The sequence below is a fragment of the Chelon labrosus genome (assembly GCF_963514085.1).
Source record: "Chelon labrosus genome assembly, chromosome: 1".
Classification (NCBI taxonomy): domain Eukaryota; kingdom Metazoa; phylum Chordata; class Actinopteri; order Mugiliformes; family Mugilidae; genus Chelon; species Chelon labrosus.
The window spans coordinates 4,196,278-4,218,336 of NC_140337.1; the positions used below are offsets into that span (position 1 = coordinate 4,196,278).

At 43.2% G+C, this 22,059-nt stretch overlaps 1 protein-coding gene across 2 annotated transcripts in view; it reads left to right on the forward strand.

Moving 5' to 3' along the window:
- Window positions 1-22,059, forward strand: part of LOC311489817 (diacylglycerol kinase eta-like) — an 81,765-nt gene that overhangs the window by 55,598 nt on the left and 4,108 nt on the right. Inside the window, exons 10-29 of one of the 2 annotated variants that reach the window (XM_084547105.1) lie at window positions 295-397; window positions 1,384-1,543; window positions 1,813-1,921; window positions 2,845-2,984; window positions 5,482-5,569; window positions 6,450-6,541; window positions 9,491-9,590; window positions 10,985-11,050; window positions 12,646-12,988; window positions 13,075-13,159; window positions 13,254-13,361; window positions 14,507-14,603; window positions 14,725-14,832; window positions 14,951-15,064; window positions 16,692-16,826; window positions 17,514-17,677; window positions 18,385-18,490; window positions 19,143-19,232; window positions 19,911-20,024; window positions 20,191-20,329. In XM_084547105.1, coding sequence (XP_084403231.1) covers window positions 295-397; window positions 1,384-1,543; window positions 1,813-1,921; window positions 2,845-2,984; window positions 5,482-5,569; window positions 6,450-6,541; window positions 9,491-9,590; window positions 10,985-11,050; window positions 12,646-12,988; window positions 13,075-13,159; window positions 13,254-13,361; window positions 14,507-14,603; window positions 14,725-14,832; window positions 14,951-15,064; window positions 16,692-16,826; window positions 17,514-17,677; window positions 18,385-18,490; window positions 19,143-19,232; window positions 19,911-20,024; window positions 20,191-20,319 — 2,451 coding nt within the window. In that variant the 3' untranslated portion in view covers window positions 20,320-20,329. The remainder of the gene's footprint in view (window positions 1-294; window positions 398-1,383; window positions 1,544-1,812; window positions 1,922-2,844; window positions 2,985-5,481; window positions 5,570-6,449; window positions 6,542-9,490; window positions 9,591-10,984; window positions 11,051-12,645; window positions 12,989-13,074; window positions 13,160-13,253; window positions 13,362-14,506; window positions 14,604-14,724; window positions 14,833-14,950; window positions 15,065-16,691; window positions 16,827-17,513; window positions 17,678-18,384; window positions 18,491-19,142; window positions 19,233-19,910; window positions 20,025-20,190; window positions 20,330-22,059) is intronic. The other variant, XM_084547104.1, reaches the window with a different exon arrangement.

Genomic DNA, 22,059 nt, shown 5'->3' on the forward strand with positions numbered 1-22,059 from the left:
AATGCACAAACTGAAATACACACTTTACTCTTTGCCCCTGTTCCACTTAGCAAAGACTGCATTGTTTCTCAGTGTTTAGTACGAATGTACACGTATAATGAAAAGTCGTACATCCAGTCCACACACACGCACAAATAAATCACAGTGGCATTTGTAAAGGTTACAGAACTGGCATTTGGTGGGTTTCAGAGGGATGTAATGACCTTTTTGCTTCTACTGAAATATAGAATTACTATGGAGACCACTGACTCTGTATGTACGTGCGTATGTGTGTGTGTGCGTGCACATTTACAGGTCCATAACAGCTGTAAAGAACAAATGGGGAAGGTGTGTCCCTTGGGTCAGTGTCGAGTGTCGATCATCCCTCCCACTGCACTTAACAGCATCGACTCAGATGGTGAGACACCTCTTACACCCACACGCAGACATGAATGTATACGAACACACACACACGGATCTTCACTTTTTAAGCTTGTTGCATACTCCGTGAGAAGCGAGGAATTTGTTCTCGCTCCTAGGGCTGCGAGAACAAGAAAAGGGTTTGTTGTGGCCAGGTAATTTTATTCTTCACGAGAAACAGTAATCATCACTCCTCATAGGCCCCTCCCACTGCAGCATACGTCACACGCGCTAAGCATTGTGGGGGATGCGGGAGATGAATGACGAGACGCACTTTTCTTATTATTTTCGGAAGTTGTCCAGTCATTTTGACGACTGTGTCCGTTGGATCGCGCCATTCATTCAGCAAGCACTCACACACAGTATGCCGATGACCAGTAGTGGTCATACTACGAATATTAGCATCCGGGGGCTCACAGAGTGGCCGCTAGCATTTCCGCTTTTCCACATTGACCACACATACTCCAATTTCTGACCAGTCACAGAATAGTTGCCAGACACCCCACGAAAAAAAAGTTCTGCCCGGTTGATGTGTCGAGAACAAGCTGCGAGATCTCCCAAACGAAGGCTGCGAGAACAAAATGACGTCAAACTTCTTGCGGAGTATGTAACAGCCTTTAGCGTTGCATTAACAGTAGGTTAAAAGCTAAAGGTCCTTTGAATGCAGATGTTGTGAAACGGTAACCTTAGCTTTTTTCTGTTGACACTGATACTTGGTTAATCCCCTTGATTCATTATGATCATAATATAGACATGAATTTAAATATATATTTAAAATTTTTAGCATGCTAAAGAAGGCATAATATTTTCGACAAAACTTGGACAACATTTTTCTTATTTCCTTGTGATTTCTTGTAACCTAGCTTCCGGCATCCATCACATACAACCTTCTGAACCTGAACTGCAACATTTGAACCTGAATCTGTTAGCTGTAAATTCATTCTAAGCCTTTTCGGTTTGTTTATTCACAAACCTTCCTCTCAGGCTTCTGGAAGGCCACCTCGGCGTCGTGCTCCAGCCCTCTCTTGGTCCTGGTCAACTCCAAAAGCGGCGACAACCAGGGCGTCAAGTTCCTCCGCAAGTTCAAGCAGCTCCTCAACCCAGCTCAAGTTTTTGACATGATGAACGGAGGGCCGGAGCTTGGGTACTTGGAGATTTTTTTCTGAACTATTGCAGCAGTTTGGCATATTACAAATAACCCGGGAAGAGGTTTATTTTGTTCACAGTTGATGGAAATAAGTAAAGTAGTTAATTAAATGATAGCTTTGCTCGTGGGTGTTTTTCGAGTTCACCATGACCCATTTAATGCAGTGTACTGTAATTCTGCCACCTGCCTGTGACATTTTGTGCTTTGTGTCCTCCTCTTTCTGTCCTCATCCTCCCATCCCGTCCCACTCGCTCTTATCCTCCCAGCCTGCGCCTCTTCCAGAAGTTCGTGACGTTTCGTATACTGGTGTGCGGAGGAGATGGCAGCGTGGGCTGGGTGCTTTCAGAGCTGGATAAACTCAACCTCCATAAACAGGTGAGAGCGACGAGGTGGAGGAGGAGGGAGGAGGGAATGGTGATATAATCCTGATGTGCAAAGCAACTGTGGAGAATCTAGCAGAATTTAAGATAAAACCTGTTTCATCTAGGGTTTACAGACTCTTGTGTCATAAATGGAAATCACCAAGCTGCTAAATATTTAATATCTGACTAATATGTTGAGGGTTGAGGAATGAGTGGAATGAGTCTACTACATTAATGAATGTCATGGAACATTTTTATTCTAATTTAATTCAGATAAATAAATGCCATGTCTGACCAGTCTGATTCAGTTTGTCACATCAAACTAAATAGATTGAAGTCCCTGTGTAGTGCTCAGCAAAGTGCTGGTAGATTTATGCATGTTTAAGTATTTCATCTAAATGCAGAGCAATGGAGGTCCAAAAAACTCAGTCTGTTCTGATTGGTCAGCTCTCAGTGGCCTGCCCAGGCTCCACCCATACAGGGCTGCTGGCGAAGGAGAGAAGTAGGGACGTGAAAATTCCAGGTAGCGTTTCATTGGACAGAGAATGAGTATACGCCCCCAAGTGCGGGATGAAGTCATCAACAGTGTTAGGTCAGATACTGGTGTAGGTTCCGGTAAGCAACTTTGCATATTTGTGACTTGAAGCGCTGAAGCCTCTGACCTTTAGTACTCTTGTGTGAAATTTTGCAGTGAGTATAATCATGGTAATCATGGAGCCGTGCCCTAGTGGTTAAAGAAGCAGCTTTAGGGCCGCGAGGTGCACTGAGCAAGCGTCTAAAAAAAATAAAAACTGCACTTTGCACAGCTGCCCACTGCCCCCAGTGTGCTCGCTTAGATGGGTTAAATGCAGAGAACAAATTCCATGTAATGGACAAAAAAAGGATAAAGATCTAATGTTGGTGAACCCTAACCCTAATTTTACTGTGTCTCTACAGTGTCAGCTCGGCGTTCTGCCTCTGGGCACAGGTAACGACCTGGCTCGTGTTCTGGGCTGGGGAGGCCTCTGCGACGACGACGCTCAGCTGCTGCAGATCCTCGAGAAGCTCGAGAGAGCCACCACCAAAATGCTGGACCGGTAAGACCAGAGGGGAAGGCGGTTTAGACTTCCACGTTAAGTTGACGCAGAGGCTACGGCAACAACGCAGACGCCGACGCAGAGGCTGCACACACCTTAGCGCCGTAACGGACGCGCACCTCCCCACGTTTCTGCTTTAGTATTTCCGGCTGCTTCTCCATCTCCGAAATTTTCGAATTGATTGTTTTGGATTAATAAAGATCCAGAACAGATTGAGGAAAGGATAACTGAGGATGTTCGGAGATACAAACATTTGTATGACTCGTCTTCGGCAAAAGTTTCAGTCGCCATTGTTGAAAGTGAAGCAGGAAGTAGAAACAAAGATGAACCCGACTGGCAAAAAAGACACTACTAGCATGTGGGTGGTGCCTTTACAGAGCGAGCCAGACTGCTGTGTGCACCAGTATAAATGGCTTGCACCGGCAATGGCTACGTACATAGGTTACGGCGTCTATGTCCCGCAGAGGTATAAACTCTGCTTAACAAGAGGTGTCAAACCCCTGTCTGTGTTTCCTTTGGGGGCTTTAGTTTCCTGTCATGTTCCTGTGAACTGAGGACTGAAATGCTTTTACCGGTAAACACTAGTCTACATTAAGTGAGTTACAGGAAATCCCAAAGGAATGAGTAAATGACAACTAGATCTGTTTCGTTTTTATTAAAGGACACAAGACAGGAGTTAGCAACAGTAAAAGCAATATGGGTAATTGGATAAAGGTACTACGGGCTTTTCATTTCTGTTTATTCATCTGGAAAAGACTCATAATGTTAGAAGTAAGTTCAAAGCACAAAATGAAGCAGCTTTAGTTGATAATTGGCTGCTAATGGTCGCTGTTTCCAAAATGTCTTTGTTTGGACAAACCTAAAATCAACCAGTGCTGAGATTGACAATGTTGAAGACACCTCTTTTCACCTTTATCAACAATGTTTTTGGCATATTTTGTCTTCAGAAGTGCAGAAAAACTGAGGCTTCACTCCATGTCTGCCCACGATTTCATTCAAGTACGCATACGTTTTCATCCTAACCTGTTAAAATATTTCTACATCCACATCTACATTCATACATACAGTGGACATCAGTGGAATGTGACATGTAGGTATGCAGACTCAGTCGAGCCTTTTACAGCTTCCTGGGTTTTATGCAGTGCACGGCGTAGTCTTTCTACAGGTTTTGCCGTAGCCTCGTAAAAATCCGACGTTTGCTGGAATGTGAAACTGACTGTACATACTTGACTGCATGTGTAACATCAGCCGCTCCCTATCGTGATCTCCATCATCCTCCTCACTCTGCAGCGGCTCCGTCTATATATGGATGATGGATGTAGGCAGGTGATAACAGTGTTTATTATCAGCATGCCAAAAATGCCATGGCAATAAATCATTTTCCTATTAAGCGCTGAGACTTGAAAGAAGACAAACAAAGCTAAATTTAAAATGTTTTGCAGTGAAGGATGAGAATGTTTTTGTCATTCAAGTAAATGTCCCTGTTCAGACTTTGTACCAGTGTACACCCTGAGTGATCCGATCATAAGTGGTCGGTTTTAAATACATGTGTTGTGACTACAATAAATATCATTAGGGGCGTAGTAGAGCAGTGTGCAAAGAGCAGCTGTGTCAAAACAATGAATCGCTATCTGTTGTTTCAGAACCATGAACGACTTTTTTTTTTTTGTGTTTTTTTGTGCGTGCGCCACGGCATAGTCAACACGATAAACCACAGCAGGCCATCAGTCATAATAGCTGCTCTGTGTTTTCCCCTCAGCTGCTGACTCATGCTGCTTTTACACTACTGGCGAAAAAAATCAGATTTTTAATGGAAGCCGTCAGTATGAAACTACAAGCTGAGACCCAATTCTTGGAACTGCGTGATGCTCTTCAAATGAAAGCTTCATCTTTTCACGTGCAGTTGAATCACCAGTTTATTTTTAAATGGATGACGACATCCCATGCTGTCTTGGACACTTTCGCTTGTAAATGCTGTCGCTTGAAGTGTGAACATAGCTTATGAAGTAGAGTAGAATGTCAGTGGAAGATCCCTCGATGTGGCCAGAACACGTTGTGTGGCCACACCTTCTGAAAATGTCGTCAAATGGGTCACAGTTCACCTCCGAATGCTCATCCAATTTGAATTGGCTGTGTCCACGCCGGTACTTTAAGCTGCCCGTTTGTGATCAGATCACTCAGGTCTGAAAAGGGCCAATGATATTCAAGTAACTCTAGAAAATAATGAATAATATCAACTTCCTCCAGGTTTTTTTTAGCAGAATTCGGGGATATTTTTTATTTAAGTGAAGTCTTTTTAAAAAAATGAATTAAATGTTTGATAAAATGATGTTATTAGGTTTAAATGACATTCCCGTTTACACTTGTTTGTCCTTAACTCCAGGTTATTGAATAATGTTGAATAGAAGAGGAAATGAATGCTTCTGTTTCTCATTTCCCAGGGAGATAAGCTGCTAATAAACTTCTTAACCAGGCGCTCGCTGTGTGTGTCTTTTAGATGGAGCGTGATGACATACGAGGTGCCCACCACCAATAAACACACCCCGATAGTGAAGGAAGACGACAGCCTCGATTCCCCTCTGCAGGTAAAGCGCGTTGCAGGGCGTCCAAGAGCCCGTCCTCCTTTCAACAGATTGTATCCACAAAAGCCAGCGAGCTTTTGCAAGCTCCAAGAAATTATTTTGGAAAGCGTCCACTGAGAATCAATTGAGCCTGGCAGGTGGAGGCCAAAGCAATCAGACCGAAACCGCGGGGAGTGGTGAAGACATCGATGAAGGGCAGCGCTGTTTTTTCAGTTCAAGCTGAGCACTGCCTCTTGGCCACCGATTGGGTTGCTAAACATGTTGAAATCACCATGATCCTTCACCTGCGTAGACCAGCTCTCACCTCGGATTGGTTCACTTATTATGTTGCACAATCTTGGCTTTCTGGAACTCCGTGAAGAAAGATTTTAATTGGGCTGGGTTTTTGCCTGTAAACTGGAACATGAATAGATCGTAGAAGCTAGGATAGGTGGTCATAATGGTCTCTGAAGAGGGTGTTGTAAAACCATTGAAGGCGAATTTGTTCCGGGGGTATGTATTTCCTTTAGGAAGAAGGTCCAAATTTTTAGATGATAATATTTTCCTATGTAACAGACATTCAGAGATTTTCAAAGGCTTCCACACTCCCTCATAAACAATAAAAATACATTTTATTTTCAGTTCCTCTTAGCTTACATACATTTTTTCCACTAATATCAGCCTAACTTCTGGTTAGCAGAAGGAACCTGATGACCATTTCCTCCTGAAAAGTTTCAATGGCCCAGTTTCATAGCACAGACCAGGCGTAGCGAACTCAGCTTGACGAGGGTTTTACTACATGTATGTGTATGTTTCTCTGGTTTTTGTTAACGAAACGGTCTGAAAACCAAGCCTCTGCCCTGTTCTTCTTATAACTCCAAAGTCTCTCCCTCCCTTTTCTCAGGTCCACATCACTCAGTATGCAGACTCCGTGGCCTCCCACCTCGCCAAGATCCTAGACTCGGACAAACACAGTGACGTCATTTCCTCTGCCAAGTACGTGCCATGAATGCCTTTTAAAACGGCAAGGGGAAAAAAGGAGAGAAAAGTAGATGAGAAGAGAATGGATAATAAAGATGGGTGGATGAAACCTGGGAAGCGAAATAGAGAAGAAGGATGATAAGAGGAAGAGACACATAACGGGGGACGAGTGAGTGTCTGCTCAGCGGGTATTGATTTTCCTGTCTCATCCTAAGGACACACATACACTTAAGTGTGCGAGTGGGTTCTCGACTTTGAGTGAAAGAGACGGATGAATCAGTATTTAGGGGTCATCCTCAGTGCATTAGCACATTAGTAGTCTTCCTTTGGGGAAAGAGTAGCAGCCATTACAGGGCACTTTTCTCCACTATCGGCTCTGCATGTGTTTTTAAACTGACTCCGATTGTAGTTCTGACCTGCAGCGCATTCGAAACACCTCAGGGACTTCAGGTCACGCTGGAAACATGACACTAGTGCTGTTGGCGAAAGAAATGTGAATTTTAGAAGTTGCACCCTGGGATTTTAAGAGTCCAGAGAAAGCTCAGTACATGAAAAGACAGAAGTTCAGGGACAAAATGAGAATTTGAGAGAAGTGCAGTGTTTCCCCCTTTCTTTCACAGTCTTTTAAAGCTGGATCAAAGCATCTGGGATTATGACGCCAGTGCTGTTGTATGAGAATTACTCGGTTTTCTTTGCAAGCGTCTGGGCTTATAAAGCTGTTTGAGATGACACTCTGTTGCTCAGTGTTATAGCTAGCTACATAAACGTGAAACTGAGCTGGCCACTGATGCAACCTGGAGCTACGATCAGCAGAAGCCTGAACCATTAGCACCATTCAACACCGCCACACAACCTAACAAACCATTACTAATAAAGATGTAACAGGAAAATAAAATATGTCCAGCAGAAGGCTGGAATTCAATCTCTGAAACTATTCTCAGATATTGACAGATATCTCCTCGCATATCTTGTCAGACTTTCTCTTTGAAAAACCTTTGAGACATGTAGCTCCCTGTCGGTGTAGGCAGATGCTGATGCTGGACTAGAAACTCGTCCTGCAGGATTTTATGCCCTTTCCACCATCTGAAGGGATGTGTGTACGTACATCTCCATTTGTGGAACTGCCAATAGGAAGGGCCAAATTCTCCCTTCAAGGGCTAGAGTTTCTAAATCCTGAATACGGAGCCAAGAGGAGGTGCAGGTCTAGTTTCCTCACAAACCTCCTCACTAACATTATGCTGAGATATTATTTTGGAGTTTTGCCCAATGATGCCATATAATTATTGAATATAGCCGCATCAAGTGGGCTCCAAGAGACTGCAAAGAGTACAAAGAGGCATTGGCGTAGATGTTGCTTGAGTGTTTGCTTCATATACAAAAAACAAGCTAAAACAAGGGCAACTGGACTTGTGGGTTTCCTGAAGATGTTTCCTCCAAGTAGCTTCTCCAGTTCTAAAAGACTGTTGTTGTTTTTTTAATAGGAACCCTGCAAGTCCAGTTTCCCTTGTTTCAGCTTATTTTTTAGATTTAGAATGACTTGGATGACTGAGACATACCTCATTTATAGTGCTGCCAGTTGTTAATACCCAGGTTATTGTGACAAATGCGTTGTCATTAAAATATCATTAAGTAATGTAAGGCTACTGTCAGACTCTGATGGTTCCCTTTTACCATTAATACTGTATCGGACCGTCACATTGAAGAGGGAGCTGGGCTAAGAGAAAACCTTTGATTTACCAAACGATCTACGTTCCAACCCTCACCTATGGTCATGAACTTTGGGTAGTGACCGAAAGAATGACATCCCAGATGCAAGCGAACAAAATGAGTTTGCAGGGTGGTTGGACTCAGTCTTGGAGATAGGGTGAGGAACTCAGACATCCAGATAGAGAGGGGCCAGTTGAGATGGTTCACACATCTGGTGAGGATCACTTTGGACACCTCCTTTTGGAGGTTTACTGAGTGCAGACATCAAGGAGGAGACCCTAGGGTAGATCGAGAATTTGTTTGAGGGATTACATATCTTGTTTGGTCTGGGAAGAACTGAAAGAACTGGATTGTGTTGCTAGGGAAGGGATGCCTGGAATTCCTTGATTAGCCCCTTGCCACAGTGCCCGATCTTGGATGTGAGGAAGAAAATGTTCCTAAGTTGCTCAATGATTTAAATTTCCTTCATAATGAATGCCAAGTTTTATCTTTGTATTAAATTCAGACTATAATGAGAATTAACATTAAAAAGACCTAGATAAGGATCGGACGCATAGATCATTGTCATAACCACTCAAAACATCCTATCACATAAATGGTCATTTGGAATCTTTTCTAATATAGCCTGTTCTTTAAAGTATAACTTTACAATTAAGGACTTTGGTGGACTAGTTTTTGAGTGTTTTCAGAGGCAGCACTGCAAATTTCCAACCAGAACAAAATGGCCTTGCATTGATCGGTCATACTTTTCTAACAATGCTTTGCCACCTGCAGCTGTTGAGCTATGATTGATTAATTCTCCTTCTCTGCTGTTATTTCCTCCCACCTCTCCTTGGCATGATATTCAACAGCATTCAGAAAAAACATATAATTTAAAAATGTGTGCAATTAAACATCTGGAATGACGTAGTACGTAATTTGAAGATAAAACAGTTGTAGGAGAGGGCAAGCATTATTTCAAAAATTGAGGATCAGGTATTAATGCAGCTTTCCAGCTATTGTCAATATTTTCTAAATGCATGAGTGCTCGGTGAGTTTGGAGAAGCCTCCCTGCTGAGTCATACAGCAGCAGTGTAACAACTGTGAGTAAATAGTGACTGCGTGGGGGCGATGTAGTTGACAGGCAGGTAGGCGGCAATGAAATGGGAGCATGTGTGTGTAATATCCATCGTAGTGAATCACCAAAATTTGAAATATGTTAGCCATGTAATGGGTTCACTACTCAATGTTAATCATATTCACCCCGCTGTCCGTCAGGTTTCTGTGTGGGACGGTGAACGATTTCGTGGCGGAGGTGGGGAAGGCGTACGAGAGAGCCACGGAGAACAAGGAGGAGGCCGATGCAATGGCCAAGAAGGTAAAAGGCTTGTGTGCAATTGTGTGTGTGTGTGTTATGTAAGAGCTTGTGTAATAGTAACTAGTGGGCAAGTGTAGGTGTGCGTACATAATGGAGAGAGTGCAAAATGTAGTTGAAGGTTCAGTGTTCACTCCCTCCTTTAGTGTTCTAAGCCATTTGTGGTCCTTGTTTTGTATTTGTTAAATTTAAAGGAAGCATTGAGTCGGAAAAAAGTCGCACATTAAACCCACTTTATTATTTTTATTAAGCTCTAAGTGATGTACAAGAAGTATTGATCATGTAGAGCCACATCTACTCCTGTGGGACTTGGGCTTGTCAAACTTGGTCAAGGAAAACAACGCTAAGGAGTCCAGACTATCTCTTTTAGCAGCTTAAGCTAGCAGGAAGAGGTGAAACACCTACATTAAAATTTGCCTATATCCAAGTCAAGAACACGCAATATGTCTTAAATACGCGGTCACATCGGCCGTAATTCATGAGAGCAGCGCTGCTATCCAACTGTTGCCGTCTAGAAGACACCAAGGCTAACACTTAGCAAGCAAGCTAACCACCAGGTAACATGAAGCAAAGTGTCCAGTTTTGAAATGCCTTTAACTTGCAAGTTACTCAATAGCGTTATTCCAGTTCTGTTTAGCAGATGAAAAAATAAGTTTTCATCACTTCTGTCATTTTACTTTTTCCGCTGGAGTGAATAGAATTTCTCAACAGGGCAAACAGGAAGTGAAATATTGAAATGGACACAGTGAAGCCAGCTAAGATAGCTTAGAACTGCTTTTTTAGCTTCTTTTTTTGTAAGAACTGAAACCATTAGTTGATAAATCAATAATTCAGGTGTTGTTTTAGTACTGATTTGCACTTTTCCACTGTATGACAGTAAACAGAATATGAATTAGCTTTGGACTAATTTAATTTGAATCAATCATGAAAACATGATTGGCTATTAGCACTTTCTGTTGGCACTCTAACCACAGATGTACAAACAGCACCAGTCTGACATTATTGGAATATGACAGTACTGAGTTATGAGTCTGGTGAGTACGAATACATCTAACAACAAAATATTTACTACTGAGATTGAAAAAAAATGCTTCTTGAGCTTCCACCAAACCTTCCTGTGATTGTGCCATCAGTCCCTTTTATCCGTCCTTTCCTCTATTGGTGTCTGGCACGATATTCGCCATTAACTTCTTGAAATAAAAGTCTCAAAATAAGAGCATATTGATTTCACACTGGGTTCACATGTTCCTGCAGCCGGGCCATATGAGATTTTAGGAGCTGTGTCCAGCATCAGTTTGTCCTGTATCTCCAAATTTGTGCAGTAAGCAAAGCGGCAATATAAACAATAAAAACCTCTTTCTCTCATCCTCTCTGTCTGCCTCTCTCTCTGTTCTCAGTGCGCGTTGCTGAACGAAAAGCTTGATTCCCTCGTCAAGGCCTTAAGTGAAGAAGCAGAAGCACAGGTAATGATAACATAAGCCATCACAATCAATATACAGTCAAAGCAATCAGTGAAGTTTTACGCACTGATTGAAAAAAGGTGTTACGACCCAGCTCATGAGTGAAGTGAGATTGGATCACTTTGGAAAATGCGACATTGTTTACTGACAGTTTGATTCAGTGTTGATGTCTGACTATGGTTTACAAGCTGAGCGTCGGGATCCCTCTGAGGGGCCATGGCAGGAGGTTTTAAGGGGTGAAAGGATGATATAAGTGGAACAAAAAAATTTTTTTTGCATTTATTTAAAAAAATAAAATAAAATTATAATATATAAAAGTATTTGCAGCGCTCTGAATTTTCTACATTTCGTCATAAAAAAAGCATCAGTGAATTTTCCCTGAAAGATCCTGAAACATGAAAACAGAAATATTATGTTTGTGTATTTGTTTATTTAGGGAAACGAGCCAATGTTAGAATATGACAAGTGTCAGTATCCAGTGTGATTCCTTTGTGCTGCACTAACTGCAACTACTGTAAATGTTTCCGGTAACTGCTGACCAGTCGTCTACAGCGATTGGGAGGGATTTTGCCCATTCCTCAATACGGAACTGCTTCAGTCAAAACGCTCTTTGGTCTTTGACATCATACACAGTTACACAAATGTGTTATGAAGATCAGACTGGGACAAATTCCTGATTTTTAAAGCCAAAGCAGGGCACTGAACGACACCTGAGTCTCAACACATTGATTAAAAGAATCGTAATTTGTAGTCTTACAAGTGCACTTACTTTTGCACCTCACAGATATGTAATGTTGGCTTACTTTCCTGAAAAACAAACAAACGCACAAGTGTAATATTTGTGTTTTATTTGTTTGATTGGGTTCTATATGTCTCAAGGTTCAAGGTTCAAGGTTCTTTATTTGGCCATTCGTGCACAAACCAACAGTCCAGGCACATTAATCCCAAACCATTACTTTATTTCTTTATCTGCTTGTTTTGAGAGATAAGAGATAAGATAAAGTGTTTCTAAATCCCCACTCAGCCAGTCAAACCTGATCCTTTACGCGGGCTCTTGTGAAACAGTGGCTTATGCACTCGTCTCATGTTTCTTCGCAGGAGCCAAACAACACAGCGTCGTGTAGCTTTTTGTATCTCCGCTCCCTGTGGAGTCTCTTATTCTCAGATTGATGTCTGTGCTTTAAAAGCAAACAGCGCAGCCCTCAAAATGTCAGCATGATTTCAACCTCTGGCTCAATAAAAAAAGGAAGTGTGCTGGGTTTAAGCTGTGATTCAGAGCTCCTTGTGTATTTGGTAATGGATAAATAAAAGATGGATATCCGCATAACCCTGAACATTTCAGCTTTTAAAGAAATATTAACTGCTGCTCATCATTGTCAGAAACAAAACCACAAGATTATGCCCTAACAGCAGCAGCAGTAGTAAAGGTTTATGAATGGTAAGATCTTTTCTGGTAACACTTTGGTGATGCCGCAGGGCTTCCATCGTACATAAAATCTGATAGTTTATGGGGATAGTCATTTAGGAGAAATCTGTGGAGTTTACAGTTTTACTACACGTTTTACAGAAACTCAATGACATTTCCTGTTTCCATCCAGGTGGTGCCAGCAGGTTCAGTGCCCAGCCAGGAGAGCGGCGGCTCGAGCCCCGGAGAGAGCGGCGGCGAGTCGGGGTCAGAGGGCAAAACATACCGGTCCAAGGAGCAGCTGATGCTCAGGGCCAACAGTCTGAAGAAGGCCCTGAGGCAGATCATCGAGCAGGCAGAGAAAGGCAAGAGTGACCTTTATCCTCTTCATCCGTTTTATGTAACGTCTGAATGCTCACCGCTCTTCATCGCTTCAGTGGTGGACGAGCAGAACAGACACACGCAGGTCCAGAGGATGTCGTCCTCGTCCTCTATCAAAAGAGAAAATAGTGAGGAGCTGAAGGATGCTGAGCCACGTAAGTGTCCCTTTAGTTTCATCTCAGTAAGGATACAAGTAGAAAAGGACTATGGCAGTATTTTAAAAACTTTCAAATCCGTCCAGGTCAAGGAGGCTTGAGTCCCACCTCGCCCATCGTCCTGGAGAAACCAGAGAGCCTCAACACCGTCACCTTCAACGAGGACTCTGTGTAAGTCTGCTTGTGTGTGCCCCTCTGATTTGAGTTTGCTACGTTGTGCATCACCGTGCATTAACATACAGACTTACACGGTGTGTATCTGCAGGCAATGCTCAGAGAAGTGTGTGATGAACAACTACTTCGGCATCGGCCTGGACGCCAAGATCTCCCTGGAGTTCAACAACAAGAGAGACGAGCACCCCAAAAAATGCAGGTAAAGAGAACACAAATCAGATTCTAATGAGTCCGCAGAGAAGTTCTCCTATTGAACAAATTGTAGTGTTGAACGTATAATATGTCTTATTAGAGGGTGAGCATGGAGCATAATGTGTTCATTGGAAACTCTTTGGAAATCCATGTACAGACGGCAGGTTTGTCCATTTTCTATTCAGATGATGGCCTTCATCTTCTGGACCAAGATGATTTCTTTAGGAGTTACATATCTTTTTAATCCATAACTGACAATTAACAGCTATAAATAAATGTACATTGTGGAAATCTTAAACTGTTGTCTGTCAAAGCTAAAGATTGGCTGCTTTTGAATTTTGGGTAAATTCTTGACTTGATTCAACAACATATCACCGCTGACATTTGAAAATAAGCCTGACAGGCTTATTTCCCATGGTAACAGCAGCTAAGGCTCATGGGTTTTGAAGTATTTCCAGCCCTCCACTGTAGAAACCGAATGTTCAAACCGTGAACTACGTTTTGGGGCCTGTTCAGACCTTGTATTAGGATCCGATCTGGGCTTTCCGATCGCAAGTGACCAGCTTTAGGTACGTGTGTGGCATTAACATGTGTCTCCAGATCCGATCTCAGTTTCTCTGTACCCTGACATCATCTGGGGTTCAGTAGAATATTGTAACAGCTATTGTCTCTAATGGATCTCTACCGCTGCTCCAGAACCGAGAACAGCTCTGTTTTATGTGTGTGTGTCATGACTTTGACACACACGTTGCTACTTTCAATACTTTACTTATATTCATTTAGTTTTTAGTTAGTTCACAGGTACAAGGACAGAATATCTGAGGCAAAACTCGCAGGAGCACCCCTATTGAGTATAGATGGTCTTTAATGGAACTCAGGGCACATTGTGTTCACACTACCAAAGGAATGCCGACACATGTGGACATATGTGATCCAGACCACATCCAAACGTGGTCAGAGATCGGATCCCTCAAATGCGATCTCAATGCGTCCTGGGGGCGTTCACACCTGTCTTTTACATGATTGAATCACCCTGATCAGATCTTAATGCAAGGTCTGAACAGGGCCTTCGTCTCAAGTAGCATTATCATCAATGACAGTGCGGTATAGGCTCAGTGCTGATTGGTTTCTTCTTCCCGTCTCCTCCCGCAGTAGTCGCACCAAGAACATGATGTGGTACGGAGTCCTCGGCACCAAAGAGCTGGTCCAGAAGACGTACAAGAACCTGGAGCAAAGGGTTCAGCTCGAGGTCAGACACACTCTGAGAAATATAAGAAAAAAAAAAATGTGTCTGCATCTGTTTTTTTGAAACAGATTGCTCTCAGCTGTTTTTCCTCCATCTTCAAACGTCCTCTCTTTCCCCTCCGCAGTGCGACGGGGTTGCCATGTCTCTGCCGAGTCTGCAGGGCTTGGCTGTTCTCAACATCCCTAGCTATGCAGGCGGCATCAACTTCTGGGGCGGCACCAAGGAGGATAATGTGAGCGTGGTGCAGCTTTCAAAAAGAAATAATAAAGAATAATACATCTTAACTCAAAAAACTTAAGAAAAAAGAAGTCTCACTTTGCATTTGATGGTTTTTTACTTTGTTCCTCCAGAACTTCGGTGCTCCGTCATTTGATGATAAGAAGCTGGAGGTGGTGGCTGTGTTTGGCAGCATGCAGATGGCCATGTCCAGAGTCATCAACCTGCAGCACCATCGCATCGCGCAGGTAAGAAACACACACCTACACGCTTAGGAAATAACTATCTCCTTTCTATACTCTGGAAAGCTTCTGAGTTAGTGGTGCTCTCTTAAACTTTATATCTTCCACACATCCTCATGATGGAGTGATCACGTTAGTATTCAGCTCAAAGCCTCAGAGCTGTTAGCTTGGCTGTAGATTCTGCTGAGGTTTTTATCCTCAGTGATAACTGCAACATTAAATTAAAGTACTTAACATTCTTAAGCTTGCTTTATGCCTAGCAACAGGTACTACGTGTTACAGTGGTGAACGACTCGACTCGAAGGATTTTCCTGGATTTATTTACCTCTTGACAAGCTGCTGCAGAAAGCAATGACACATTAATTGTCTTCTTATTAGCATCCCTGAAGCTCTGCTCCTAAAGCCATACTACACGAGACTTTACATCAGTAATGCATAAAGTTATTAGTAATGCTAAAACATCTGGAGTATTTCAGTCACATGATACAAGATGTCTCGCCATAGCATAAATCGCGCATTTCCAAACTTTCAGAAAGCTCGTATTTGTGGTCAAAATAACACAAAACTACTGAGTAATGTAAAACTTTATAAGATAAAAGGCTCAGTTTCCAGAAAAAATAAATAAATAGCACAGCAGCAAATATAGTCAGTTAATGTCGTTGCACCCAGACACAGATGCATGACACAGATACTTGAGTTTGTTGTCATTTACTTCACACAATGGTGACTGTTACTGAGCATCTCATGTTGGAGCAACAAAGAAAAGGTATCAGAGAGTAGTTGATGTGTACGACCACTGAACTGACTGAGGCAGAATCAGGGTGAATTTTCCGTTCTTGCCGGAGACATTGTGAAGGAAATTTAGGTAGTTACACATCTGTGGACGTGCTTGTCGGAATACAGCATTATACGGTGAGCCTTGCGTCATAGCCTAAGCAAGTATCCTGATTCTGCATTCACACCATAGACTGTATATAAATATGGACAATGCAACCCCACTTCCTTGTATTGGTCAAACTGAAACTAGTTTCCCAGGGATACAGGCGGCACCATCTGGCAAGTTTGGAGCCAGAGTCTGCTCAGTAGGTCCGGGAGTGGAGCCACGTGGAGCCGTAATTTTTTCCTACTCTCACAGTCCTACGGGACCGCTTCTTGGGGCAGTTGGCATGGCAACTGGTAGTCATCATGATGTCACATCCTGTTTCTATAGCGTCAAATAACTAAAAATGGACACTTGAACATGCATCAACATTATATTAACTACTTAAAATGACTGAAACAATCCTTGAAAAAAATATATTTGACATATATTTCAGTGTTTTAGTTTGGCCCAAGTCCCATCCACTAACATGGAGGAGGTGGAGCTTATGACCTATAATAAGCTCCACCAAGCTTCACTTTTGAGGAGCAGTTCCGTCATCCATCTTTATACAGTCTATGGTTTTCACTAGTGGTGAAAAAAGCATGTGGCTCCAACGTGAGTCGTGGTTAAAACAGAAAGCAGCAGTTTGAAGGGGTTGAATAATAAAAAAAAAATTAGTTAAAAATAATAAAAAAAAGGGGAAGAAGCAAAACATAAAAAATAAACAAAACATCTTGACAGCTTCTGCTTTCTGCTCTGTTGCGTTCTCAGTGCCGGCAGGTGAAGATCACCATCCTGGGGGAGGAAGGGGTTCCCGTGCAGGTGGACGGAGAGGCCTGGATCCAGCCGCCCGGCATCGTCAAGATCATCCACAAGAACCGCGCGCAGATGCTCACCAGAGACAGAGTAAGCGCAAACACAGAATCTACTCAGATATTACCCGCAACATATGTCTGTATTGACCGTGTGCATGTGGAAAAACTGTGGATCAAGAAAGAAAAATGGCGTCGGCATGAAATACTCGTCCTTTCATAAATATTGCAGCTGAAAATCCGCTCTCGGCTCTCAGGCTCCAGCTCTCAACGCCGCGCTGTTGGCTCTTTCTATTTCAGGATTTCTCAAACCAAATCCATACCCACTGTGTTTGTTCTCTCTTTGCGCTGCTCAAACCTTTAAGGGCTCTCATGAGCCAAGCGCATTTGGGCAGTTTGTTTCCATGGTTTCCCTCCTTGAGCACCGCGGAGAGAGAATAACTCAGGCTCTCTGGTTTTATCCTCCTAAATGTGGCTTTCATTCAGTGAAACGGTGACAGTTATATCTCAGGTAAACGACGTCCCCGCTGGATGCCGCTTGAGGCGCGGTTAATATTAAATTCAGACATAGAGGTAATAAAACGCTTCTCTTTCTTTGCTCCTACAGCTTTACAGATAAAAAGATTTCTTGTCTCTCCGATTGTATTTTGTGTCTGCTCAAGCACGGAATACCTGAAGACACTCATTGAAGCAGGAAGCTCATGAATTTAGTTTGTTTGAACACGTTGGCCAGCGCCGACGAGAAAGAAAGTGACCGTCCTCTCCGTCTTGGCTCAACCAGGCGTTCGAGAGCACGCTGAAGTCATGGGAGGACAAGAGGAAGATTGACAGCTACCGCTCGTCCAGGCCCCGCCTCAACTCCCAGCAGTCCATGGAGTACCTGACCGAGGAGGAGTGCGCTCAGGTCCAGCAGCTGGGCATCGTGGCCGACACGCTCATCAGCAAGTATGTGACACGTTTCTCTCCTTGTCTTGACTCGGTTTACTGTTAAAATGATGACACAACCCTTACATAAGAGCAAGCCCATCAACGCACTTCCTGTTCAGTCATGTGTTTGTGTGTGAGGAGCTTAAAGAGGTAAAGGGGGACTTTTTCTCCACATTATGGGATTCCTTCATCCCACTGCAATTAACTGGCCTGTTTGCTAAGTTTTTCAGTGTTGCGCTCATTCGTAGTTTTATTTCTCCTTTTGGCATTTAGAAACAACTTGTGTCCCCCCCCCGCAGTTTCTCGGATTCGCTGTGATGTTTTCAGATACGTCAGCAGACTGCATTCCTTTCAAGGATGATGCATATTTTAATTAGCCCTGTGAACTAACCCCACAAAGCAGTCACGCAGGGAGCTTCTGCTGTAAAGAGATTCAATGATCTGAGAACGCAGTAGAAGTCGCGCACTCTGTAATTTTCCAACCACCGTCACTTAATTTGAGACATTAACAATTGTTGTGAGGTTTGAAATGAAAACCGGTAAGTGGAGGTGTTTGTCTTGGGGGCAGATTTATGAGTTTTGAGTCCAAACTGAACTCAAAGGTGGGCTAACGGAGCGCTTTAGTCCCCTCAACAGGCTGAAATAATCCCTTCTTGTCGTTCGGCTTGTCGAAACAATAAACATAGCTCTTTCAGATCGATGATTTCCTCCTTTGTCCTCCCCAGGATCCGCGAGGCAGCCAAGACCCACAAGCTGGTGGAGCAGGAGTTGGCTCACGCCGTCAACGCCACCGCGCTGGTGCTCACCGAGGCCAAACTGTCCAGCCCTGAGGTAAGACGCCCAGAAGGGGGAGGAGGGGGAGGCGGACAGACAGAAGGACGGACAGATGGCCGCTTTGATTGACGAAATGGAGAAATAACGAGTGCAGACTTCCAGCAATATGCCCGCGCTTCACCTCAGTTTCACTTCGCAGCCTAAAATGCATCAGTGGTGTCAGTTCAAGGACGCAGTGTGTGTACACAATCCAAAAAAAGGAGACAGTACTAAATAATTAGATGAATAATATAAATGCAGTGTTATTAAAGCTTTCATCCTGTTGCTTTCTGCAGCAGCAGTTTTTTTGGAGACGCTGTTTTTCATTTTGTCGGTTTGAAAAGTGGCATTTTAAACTGTTACTTTGTGTTAATGTTATTTCATTGTACCCTGATTGAATATGCCGCACATATTTAGCCATGTAATTGTTCATTTAATGTCTTATTTATTCTTCTACTGTTGAATTTTTGTGCGTCATTCATTCAGTTTTATCAGAAAATCCATTTTCTGCAGCAGAGTCCGTCACTGTCTTTGTACATCTTTGTACTTTTTAAACATCTATAAATTGGATGCAAAGATTAAACCCTGAAAAATGAAGGACAAATACAGACTTCCTAGTTTTACCCTGGGTTCTGGTAATGATGGCGACCACTGATTTGTGTGTTTCCAGTGTCTGAGCCGCAGCACGGCGGTGGAGATCGTCAACAGCAGCAAGGTCCTGCAGGCTGAGACCAGGATGCTGCTGGACGGAAAACTACTGGTACAACTCCCCAGCTTCGTGCTCGTCTCTCTTCTCTGCCGTTTTCTGTTTTGTGTCCTGCTCACGTCTCATGTTTCAGCCGTTCTGCTGTCTTTGTTCAGGTTGCTTCCGGCGCTGAGCGCCCTTTAAGGAAATGTACCTTCTTAACAATAGCCCTTTGTGCAGAAGCAGCTCTGCATGACGTCGTTTAGGTTTAGAATCCATCTCCCTTTCTGTGTGTCTCTTTTCAAATGTTTACAGCGCTTTTCCAGTTTTAACAGACTGGGCTAGGCATTCGCTAATTTTATCATAACCACTGCATGAGGAAGAGCTTTGAGTTCCCTGTGATGACAGCCAGAAGATGAAGTGAACCGAGATGTTTAGAGAGATAAATGCTGCAGCCAAAACTGAATAAATTAGAATAATATGTAGATTAATATTAGTTTGAAAGAAATGCTTGACACATTTACAGATTAGCAGATGTTCTCTGTTTACACATCTCTGAGTATGCACAACAGGGTGGAAAGATGTCCATCATCTTCAGAAAGCAGGAAAACAGAACAGATGTTAGCCTTTTGCAGATTTATAGACCGAGAATGGTTTTTGAGAATGTCTCCGAGGCAAAATATTGTATAAAATATTTGTAGCTGTGCGTGCTCTAATGACACGTTCTCTAAGAGCTGTCTCCTCTTTTCTCAGTCCGAGTCTCCAGAGGAAGAGGAGCTCCGCTCGACTCTGAACAGCCTCAGCGCCGAGCTCCACAAGCTGGACGACATCCACTGGATCTGCCCGCTCATGCAGTGCTCCGAGGAGGTGGGGGCGGATGTTTGTTTGTGTCAGAGAGGCACCGTTGTACTATCACGGTCTAACAAGAGGCCAAGTGTCACTTCTGTCGCTAAGGCCTAACTAGTAGCAGCCCGTCTGCCCTTGCTGACAACAAGTCTCAGAGTGTGCAACAATGATCTGTGCTTGTTTTCAGGACTCGGTGAGGAGCAGCAGCAAGAGCAGCAGCAGTATGAAGCTGAAGATCATACCTAAAGGGAAGAAGGAGAGGGAGAAGCTCCACAAGCAGAAGTCCAACAGTTCCCTCTCAGGTGAACGATCATGACACATCCACAGTATGTAAACCTTATTAATCCGTTTTAATGGAATGATAAACTATGTTTTGTTTGGAGATTCAGTTCATGGCTGTCTACAGTATCAGCGTCAGAGCCGATCCATGCGTTTTATTGATTATGTCTGTACTCATGCTCTGGGTATGACAGCTGTCAGGAAGTCCTCAGTGTGTTGTGCAGTCATGCCTCAGAGTGACAGGAGAGAAAAGCCTCAGCAGTTTGTTTATCGGTGCAGTCCAGCTCTCAATATTTGAAGGAAATCAGCTCTGGGCTGATTCCAGGCATCGATTGATGAGCTGGTATCAGTTAGTACTTTTATATAAACTCTAGTTTACCTTGTAATCAGAATAAAACCACCTCAATCAGAACAGACTGGTCTGATGAGAAGGAACTTTCAAGCAGACTGAGAAAATCAGCGCATAATAATAACCATGTAAACACTTGATCTGATTGTTTCTCTCTGTTCGGATTAAATCCAGTTCTCTCTGAGCATGTTCGCTCCATTTGGGGTGAACGTCAGGTGTTGAGTTCACAGGAGGGACAGAAACATGGAGGTGGCGAAACAGAACTAAAATACAGCCGACAAATGTTTCTCAGGGCCTGTTCAGACATTGGGTTAAGATCTGATCTGTGTGAGACGATCATGTGAAAGACAGGTGTGGACATGCCCAGGACGCACAGAGATCGCATCTGATCACATTTGGAGTTGGTCTGGGTTAGGGTTAGGTGTGTATAGAAGCTTCCAGGGATGGAGTTGTAATCTGAGTTTTGTACAGGTCTAACTAACGTCAGGGAGGAGATCAATAAATAATAACTTGTAGAAGTCATGACACACACATAAAGCAGCTCTGTTCTCGGTTCTGGAGCAGCGGTAGAGATCCATTAGAGACATCAGCTGTTGAAATATTCTACTGCACCCCTGATGATGTCAGGTTTATTTACATACAGGGCGCAAGACTGAGATCAGATCTGGAGACGCATGTTAATGCCAGGTCTGAACACGCATACCTAAAGCTGGTCACTTGTGATCAGATATCCCAGATCAGATCTTAATGCAAGGTCTGAACAGGCCCTTAGAAACTGGTAATGACTGCTGAGTGCCTCAATCATCAAGTACACCAAGTTGTTCAAACAAAGGTTTGATGAACAGATCAGTTATGGGTTTGGGCAGTGACGTTGTTAAAGTGTCTCCATCTCCATAGAAGAAGGTGATTAACCTTCTTCTATTGAATTCTGTTGTTGTATTTCCAGAAATGTCTTCCACAGAACAAGAAGCACTTTGTCATCAGAGTTCTACAGTTACAGATGACACATGTCTCATCACATCATTTTATTTAGCGTCCGTGCCAACTGTGTGAGCTGGAAACTCACATCAGCAATTGTCCATGTAAACGTAACCAGCAAAGTGGAGCACAGTCCTTTTTGTTTCCTCTCCTGTCGGTGTTGTGTAGTCGTGCCTCAGAGCCGCAGGAACAAAACAAACTGCAGAACTTCCCTTTGGCAATAACGAGGAAGTTCTGCAACCCAATCTGCAGGAGTGGGATCAAGGTGTTTTTTTATTTTGCTGGTGGATCAATAGCAGCTGTAAGGAGCCCAGATTCATTTCATTTACAGTTTTGTGTTTGCTCTGTGTACACCTGCTGTACAAAACACTTCATTGTGCTTGACATTGTGCCCCATCTGGCACTGGAAAAAAAAACACAGAGCATTATGAGCTGGTAGAAAGTTTAGAA